This window comes from Seriola lalandi, unplaced genomic scaffold (genome assembly GCF_002814215.2).
Source record: "Seriola lalandi dorsalis isolate HSWRI2012SDOR001 ecotype SW California unplaced genomic scaffold, Sedor1 jcf7180002054965, whole genome shotgun sequence".
NCBI classification, from domain to species: domain Eukaryota; kingdom Metazoa; phylum Chordata; class Actinopteri; order Carangiformes; family Carangidae; genus Seriola; species Seriola lalandi.
This window is the reverse complement of record NW_019525516.1, coordinates 498,347-507,452: the sequence shown is the minus strand read 5'-3', so window position 1 is coordinate 507,452 and position 9,106 is coordinate 498,347. Positions and strand designations below refer to the sequence as shown.

General features: G+C 41.7%; 1 protein-coding gene across 4 annotated transcripts in view; it reads right to left on the bottom strand.

The window, feature by feature from the left end:
• The window catches only part of kctd17 (potassium channel tetramerization domain containing 17), a 21,804-nt gene that overhangs the window by 6,819 nt on the left and 5,879 nt on the right, over positions 1-9,106 (bottom strand). Inside the window, exons 2-4 of one of the 4 annotated variants that reach the window (XM_023395563.2) lie at positions 2,796-2,904; positions 2,358-2,449; positions 1,106-1,252 (exon numbers count right to left, since the gene is read on the bottom strand). In XM_023395563.2, the coding sequence (XP_023251331.1) occupies positions 1,106-1,252; positions 2,358-2,449; positions 2,796-2,904 (348 nt within the window). The remainder of the gene's footprint in view (positions 1-1,105; positions 1,253-2,357; positions 2,450-2,795; positions 2,905-9,106) is intronic. The other 3 variants (XM_023395564.2, XM_023395566.2, XM_023395565.2) reach the window with 3 other exon arrangements.

Sequence of the window (9,106 nt, the reverse complement as noted above, 5' to 3'; positions counted from 1 at the left end):
GGGGGGGGGAGGGGGCGGGGGACTAAATGTGATTTCTAGGCTTCAGTGTGAATAAGCTGAGCTATTTTTACTCCATGAGGCTCTGAGAGAGAAGTCCGAGTGTCACTCCTGGAGAGGCCACTAATGAATTAAAGTCCTTCACCTTAAAACATGATGTTAACACCGAAAGACTTCTGCCTATCACTGACATTATCGATCAATATAATTTTCCATTTTCACTGAGTAACGTAGTTAGTATCTCGCTCTGTTCTGCCACTTAAATATACATACACACACACAAAAAATGAATAACAGGAGATTTAAAAATTTAAGAAGATTAAAATTTGAGAAGTTCAAACCTGTGAATTTTTTTGCAGTGTTGACTTTTCTGTTGCTCGTTTACTCAATTAAATCGACTTATTGTTTAATTTCCAGTGCAGTCTGGTGTAATATCTCTGACTGAAACCATCCAAATGTAGTGAGCAAAAGCATAAGAGATGTTGTTGGGCATCAGCTCAGATAGTCAATAAAGTTTCCACAACAGACACCTTAATCTGACTAATGAGTTTGTGACTTATTTATGTATTTATTATGTTTCTGACACTGTGAACACACCACCTGTGTCATTAAACATATCAAAATCCTGTCATTTATAGTGCAGTTCATTAATATTAATAGACACTGGATACCTAAATAAATTAGATTGTTGTTGTTTTTGTTTAAATCGAACAGCAACAGACACTCGTTTTAAACCGGAACAAAAGTGACAGTGACGGTGCTACTATTTCCAGGCCGCACCCACCCGACCGCTGTGCTCTTTTTCGGACTGCACCATTGCGGGGGATGGGCCCTATCTGGCTGGGTGAGGCGCCGGCAGCGGCCCAACATCTTTACGTACTCACAAGTGAGCGCGGAGAACCTTAAAGTCTTATTGGGACTATCTGTAGTTAAAGCTCACGTGGACTCATTAGGTTAATCTACTGTTTAAAGGTCATTGGATTGAGATCTAGACAAGGGGCAAAGTGTATTTTAGTCGGGAGTGCAGATAGCAGGGCTCAGGTCAGGGCCAAGGGGTCAGGCCAAGGGTCAAGATTGAAGGGTCAGCAGCAGCGTGAGTCCAACCCACAGTCCAGAGCAGTCCGGTGCGGGGCTTTCTGCAGGCGCGCACGCTGACCTGCTCAAACTTCCAGCCGTCCGACATCGTGGAGACCATCTGGGTAAGCTCCTCCTCCTGACACTGCAACACCCGGTAGACATGTTTGGGGGGCACCTGCTGGGGAACGAGAGAAGAGGAGGGGGTGAGGAGGACGGATGAAAAAAAAAGGAGGGTACGACCATCCTCAGAGAGAGAAAACAACATCGCGTATCGCTTCACTGTGAACTGAGGGGTTAATGAAATTCAGGTCAACACATCCATGAGGCCCAAAAACAACAAACCAGGCACTCGGTGACCAGTTGCCTTTTGGTCGATGAACCTTTACAAAGCTGATACTAGGTCACTTCTTGCAAATATATTTACCCGTCTTGACTAACCCTTTGCAACATGACATGAAGAAACAAAATAAAATGCAGCAGCTGTGGGCTCACGACAAGAAAAAAAAAAAACCAGCGCTTCTCTTTCTCATTCCATTGCACAATATTTAACCGCAGGCAAATGGCAGCAGGTCCAGTGGAGTACAGTAAAACGCAGGGAAAGTGGGTGTATGTTTGAGAGGGCAGTGGGATTATGTAAGAGTGAGCACAACCATCGTGAGAAAAGGAAAGAAAGCAGCAGATGAGAAGCCTCATGTAGAGCAGGGCTCTCGCTTTAGAGAAGCACAGGAGGGTGAAATCACTGACAAAGAGAAAATGACTGAGAGGCACTGCACTTAGCCCATAATGGCGTGTGTGTGTGTGTGTGTGTGTGTGTGTGTGTGTATAGTATATTTGTGTGTCTGTGCAGACGTTTAAGTATCGCAATACTTAGTACATATTAGAACCGCCAGATGCAATGTAACATGGTTTAAGAATATTATCTTGAACATGATGTAGTGTATTTGTTTAGACGATCACTGACTGTTGGAGCCGACAGCTCAGAGTGAAGCGGCAAACTCCTCCATCATAACAACCAGTCAGGTTGCAGGAAATATGGTCTCGATCTCGCCGTCTGTTCCCGAGTTACAGTGTTGAATAACGGCAGAACATTAAGATGCCACAGTGAAGTTGACCTTTGACCGTTCGGATATTAAAATGTCATCACTGTCATCGCTATTTTATGAACATGTAGTTAAGGTCAAAAAAATTTTTTTTTTTTTTGTGAGGTCACAGTGACCTGATCGGACAACGTGAAAACATTACACGCTGAGGGATGAAAACACGTGGACAGGCTCTGTGTATACCTGCGTGGCTTTGGAGTCCCTCTCCACGATCCTTTCCTTGATCAGTTTGATGAGCGGCGTGATGTTGTAAAACTCGGCCTCCTCCAGGACGCCTTGTAACAAAAGAACAACACACAACTCAGTGCATACAGGATATACAAGTGGATGTACTTCAACTATGTAGCTACGACTTTCAGATATTTTAGCAGTTTATCCCTTATTTTAACTATTTAACCTGTTTATTCACCATGTTTCTCTTTGCTTCTCTGCTCGCTATCATTCACCCACTCATAGTCACATCTGTGTATGTGTGTTTTCTTTTTTACTACAAACTAAAAATGCTTAGAGACACTAAAGGAGAAATGACAACACACAGTACTTTCTAGGATTTTCCTTATTTCGACGTAACCCAAAAAATAAACTCCTGCACCCCGGTCTATCACAGTCAAAGTGTGAGACCTTCTTCCGCCAGCTCCTTGTTGTAGACTAGTTTGCCGTGCCGCAAGTAGTTGAGGATGGGACCGAAGTAGGTGGGGTCTCTGTCGATCACATAGGCCCCTGTCTCATCCTGTTACAGAGGAGAGAGAGAGAGAGAGAGAGAGAGAGAGAGAGAGAGAGAGAGAGAGAGAGAGAGAGAGAGAGAGAGAGAGAGAAAAGAAAACATTGTCCATTATAGCATCATCACATCTTAAAGTACATGTAGTTAGATTATTGTTTTTACTTATGAACCGTGGAGCGTTTTTTATTGGCCTGAATTAGGGTAGTATTCAGTGTAATGTTATTCTATTTTAAGTTATGTTGTAATTAGTTAAAAGGAACTCAGGACAACTTTTTGTGGTGCATTATTTTTTACATGTATGCATACTGGTATTTCTCAAATATTCCTTCCTCAAGCAACGGTCCCCTTTTGTAATATATCAACTATTTTTAGACATGAAAGCTCACGAGCTGGAGAAAGAAAAAAAAAAAAAAAAACACACACATCCTGGTTGGCTATTTTCATCTTAAGTATGCAGAACTGGCTGCCCAGACCAGAAGTACGTGAGCAAGACGCATTGCAGATGAGTTTCTCTTCAAAATAAAAGTCCCCTGTAGAGTGGTTCTGCTGGTGTTGGGATGACGTGGTACTTTATTGTTGTTGAGGACGAAAACTATTCACGTCTTTAGAATGACACAACCATTCTGTTTTCTCCTAACTTTCCATTAAGCTTCCTGTTGCAAATTCAACGCCGCCATTTGCATTTCCCTTGAGATCGTCCTGCCACAACAGTTTTCTGTAGCTGGACAAAGGAGTTACTGGTTTTCTGGCGCTTCAGACCATTTGTTGTCTACTTTTGTTACCACACATGTGTCGACATCCCGCTTCTCTACCACCTACAGGCTACTTCTGCCAAGCCTCCCTGGCTGTTTTGACTGTTATGTCATGACTACTACCCCTACAACACACACACACACACACACACACACACACATATCCTCCCCCCTGCTTCTCCTCGTGATGATCGCTTGAAGCAGAGTCCGCTTTTAGAGCTGGTTTCACAAAAGAACCACTGCTGGGGAAATCTATAGAAAAACATTCAGGCCTTTAAGAGATTCAAGCACAGGGACACAGAGGGGAATAAAAGAGGAGGAATGGTTGGGAGCTGTATGAAAAAGGAACATCGGCTGCATCTACTGATTACGTGTCATTAACACTTGGTTCAATGGGTTGAAGAGACAAGAAGCAGGATAGGCAGAGAGCGTGTTATATTATCTGGATAGACTCAGACAACACTTGAAAACCGACTCTGCCATCCACACTGGTAAGTCCCAGAGTTCACTTTAATTACTGCAAACCAACCAGGTGAACAACTCAAAAAAACTAAAAAAAAAACCTGCATGCTTTTTCGGTGATAAAGTGAAATCCGTCGCACAATTATTTCCTTCTGACACGAGTGTTTCCTCGACCAACAACCACCGTTCGGCCGGTGGCATGTGCGTTAACATTTTGAGCCTCAGGACTGGATTGGAAAGGATAGATATACACACACAGAGTCAAAGAGCAAGAAGATGATGTTCAGCTTCATAGAGAGAACCTATTCTCTTCACATGACTGAATCTTTTTATGGCTGTTTGCTGAAGCAGCAATGGACAAACTGAGCCTCCAGCGGCATCTTGTACATATGTATGTTAGCGCTTCTATTAACGGGTCCTTACTCATCCCCGTGAACAGTGCTGCTCAGCCTAACTGTAACTGTCACTTGACCATAACCTCAAAAACTGGATCCACACAAATACTACAAATGTACCTGACATTCCCGGTCCCGTCTGGTGGTGTATTTTTGACGGCTGCAGGGAGCACTTGCTTAGTATTTACAGCTGCTTTTCAAATATTTAACAGGCTTCAATGGACTTTTGGGTTGTTTATGCAAATTCCACTTTGTTTATTTGGGATCTGCAATATTATCAGTTCCTACCTGAGAGCTCGAGGTTTACTGTACAGTTGTGTAAATACACAAGCTGGATTACAACCAGTTTACAGTTCACTTAGTCAGTCACTTCCTCCTCTTCCTCCTCCTCCTCCTCTTCCTCCTCGTCTCCTGATGGAGGGAGAGACTATGAGGCCACCCTGAGGTGTGAATTTCTACCCGGAGCCCTTGGGAATGTGTTTGCTCGGAGAAGCATGGAGAGCGACCGGTGCTGGGCCGATATCATCACTGTCTTTCATCGTCTCTTTGTAAATTTAAACGTTAGGTTTTAAGTTTAAACTTAGCCTAGTAATAACTTAAGTGTTAACAAGGTGGACATTTATCCATCACTACAATAAAAACACCCAGTAGCTGGTTCAACTGTTGCGTAGCTAAACGAGCAAACTTAACTGACAAAAATGTTATCTTACTAACATACGAGCGTTGCAAGTAAAAGAGGTAATAAAGTTGACACGTCTGAATTGACGCTTCATAAATTGCTTAAATTACATTTCACTAAAAAAAACACAATAGACCTGAAATTACAAAACATTATGCCAATGATCTTTTGCTGAATGCCCTTATGAAGAAGCTAATTTAGCATAGTCTTCCACTCATTCACTCACTCACTAAAGTTTGATAAATCTTTTGCCCTGCTAGAACAGAATTTCTGGAAGTTATGCTACAGTGACTTCCTGTTTACATAGTTTATTGCTCATCAGCAGCACCACAGATTTTCCCAACAAGCAGACATTACTGAAGTCCTTACATTTCTTAGGCTTTAATAGTGCATCCAGATTTAGTGATTCGCTCATTTGAAATTAGCAAGCGGCAACTAGGAACTCAAGAACTTCACACACAAACTTAGAAACAGGAAAAGCAATAACACACCTCCTCCCTTTCAAAGTAGAAATTCTGTTTGTCAGTAAAACATCATCACCTACATCCACGTCCCATATGATAAGATCTAACACATCGTCTCCTGTGCGTCAGATTAGCAAGAGAAGTAATCTCAAAAGAAATCAGAGTCGGGAGAACAGGAATGTTGTGCTAGCAGCAAGAGAAAAAAAAAAAAATTCTCCATGATGGACGCCGTGTTGTCAGCCCAATTTATACAGGAAGAATCACTTTGTCCTCGACACTCATCTCTTTGAGTCTGGCCAGTGTAAAAATTTTGGTTTGATTTTAAGCCAAACACTGGACCGGACCAGTATACTGAATTTTACCACTAGATGTCACTCTCCTGAGCAGAACATACGGCTCATCAGACACTAGCGGCTGTTAGTCCATTTATAAACAAACACAACATCATATTAATTACGCTGCCATATTGCTTATAATTAATGTAATACAAGTTGGATTTAGCATTATATTCTCACAGGTATTATGCAAGTAGCCTACTAACGCTGTCAGCAAGTTGTTGTGTTAGCCTAAACAAGCTAACGTTAGCCTTTGTGAACGTTCTGTGCTACAACAGCTGTCACCATTCCCAAACAATAATGGTAACATTTCAGCACATGAACATTTTGACACGTTGTTAATAATATAGATAATATAATAGTAATATAAAGTTAACGACTGAAACTCTGAATTCTGAGTACAGACCTGGGTATCTGTCTTTGGGCTGCTTAGATGAGATTGAGGTGTTTCCTCCTTTCATTTGAAATGTTCTGTCACACTGTTGTTTCTGATGATCTGCATCAAATACAAAACATCTCTGTACACTCAAACAACTCTGTTCTCCACGTGTTTGTTATCCTTTACTGTGCCTGCCTTCTTCTTCTCTTCAGTTTTGATGTCAAACTAGGACACCTGTAGAGTTATTATACCGACTTCGTCAGTCCCAGAAGAATCACATCTCCAGTACCTACAACATCTTCAGTACCCGCAGTACTGCAGAAAAACAAGTACCGTCACATTTTCAGAATCAGTATCGGTTCTCGTGGCATCCCCAATTAGAGATGAAGGGCCGACGCACATGCACATACACAAAGAAGCATAAAGGGACAGTGCCATACAGACGGAGGACGACAAAGCCAGACACAAAAAGGAGGATGGAGGGATGAGATTTGAAGACCAAGAGGCAGCTTGTATAAATGCAGCACTGTGTGTGTTCGTGTGTCCGCTCTGAAAAATCACCAGTGATTAGCGTGTGGAACAGCTGTGGCTGCAACACACACACACACACACACACACACACACACACACACACACACACACACAGAGCTGCAGTGGAGGACAGACCGACACTTCATCGACGTGACTTGACTTGACAGTGTGGGCATGACAACACTGGGGAAAAGCCTCCTGAATGTGTCAGAGCCATGGCATCTCTCTCACAAACACACACACACACACACACACACACACACACACACACACACACACACACACACACAGTAGTTATTCATTGTGACAGACCCATTTGCAGCTGCAGGACATTGACTTTAAATTAATCCGTTAGATGGGTTTAATCACAATACTGTACTATTCAACAATTGGTTGAATTCAGGCTGCAAGCTCCTTCGTGTCACTCTCCACCCTCTAGCTCTCGTCTTTTTTGCTTCTCTGCACTAGAGACTGAACAATAACGCAACATAATAATGTCAACATAATCATTTAATCTCTTTTCTCTTCAATTCACCCACAGATTATTTACATTTACCAAAGCAAATTCCCTACAGTATGACAGCATCGTGTATATATTCTGCACCTGCTTGTTGTAACAGTCTACTGAAGCTATATGCTGCTCTCTAAGTGAAATATTAAATCCCAGGAAGCCTGACAACATTAATCACCAATGAGCCAGTAAAGATGCTCCAACCTGTGGGTAGTTCAGAGTTTAAACGGTCAGGTCTTTGTCCATATTTGGGATTCATTGTGCTCACAAGATAATATTTCCAGTTGTCAAGAGGACGGGGACACTAGTTGGTGAGTTAATGGTTTACAGAGCATTTGTTCAGGGAAATTTGATGCAACTCCACAACATCACCCTGTAGAGGTAAGTACATCCCCCGGGCTATCACCAATAACCAAACAAAAGCCCTGTTGACTTCTCAAAACACACACACACACGCCTGCCTACATTGTGCTGCTGGGTTGAGCATGTGTGAACATTACAGCTGACTGATACTAGAAATACATAACATTGCAAAATTCTTTTGTTTTGTGTATCATCTACTGAGTTTTTGATTTGATCCAATTCCTCTATAAGCAGCTTTCAACTTCTGCAACTTCATTTGGAAACAATTTACCATTCAAGAGAAACTAGGGCAGTCGTTCAATTTTCTGGTTGATTCAACATCACACCAACTCACCAACTCTCATCTAATCAATATTCATCTATTCAACTATCAATCCAAGCTTGTCTTATGCTTATTGTAAAATTCTGGCAAGGTAACCATGGAAAAAATCGTATTTCATTCCTTTTGTCAAGGATTTAGATAAATATTTAGAAAACCTGAAGCCAAGTTTTCTGAGAGGTGGGAAGTTAAAGTCCATTACTTCTTTATAGCATTTTTGTGCTGCACTAGCAAGAGCATCGAATCGCCTGCCACAGTGTGTTCTTAGACACAGCGCATTTCAATTCAGCACAGTTGCTTTATATCTGGGTTAATTAACTTATTCATCAGATAGAGTAGACGAATGGTCTTTACAATAAGCCATGCTCTGCCACATTTAATTTCTAATTTTCAGAATATCAAAGTGGCTTCTATAGAGTCCCACAGTGACTTACTATATTAGATTTGCATTGTGTCTATTTCATATGCATATATTAAAATGTAGGTGCTGAAATTATTTACAGACATACATATTTGGCCTGTCAATGTAATTCTGAGCTAAAAGGGGTCAGTTGTGAGAAAACTCTGGACACGGGTGTAATTTCCAATTAGGGATCAGCCTAATTTATCATTCACGGCATCACAGATGGTCTGGCTGATCGACCAACTTCTCATTGTTGGTGATATTTTTGATGTAGGAGACATCCTGCCACTTCACACTAATGACTGTATATAGAGATGGATGACGTGTCGCCTATTCGTCCTACTGTAAAAAAAAAAATATCCCAGATACGCCAATCTTGCTGCCATCTTACGCCAGTGACGTCTGAATCATCTAGTGGAGCGGAGCTGCAGTATCAAGGTCGACCAAATTGCATAGGGCTTTTAATTTGAAAAGAGAGATAAAGTGGAGACACATGACGACACCCGGATAAGGTGGGAGGGGGAGAGACAGAAATGTAGATTTACCTAGCTAACATTAAGTTAGATAGATTCTTATTACGTACTGATATTCACACATGCACCACCCACATATTACAAA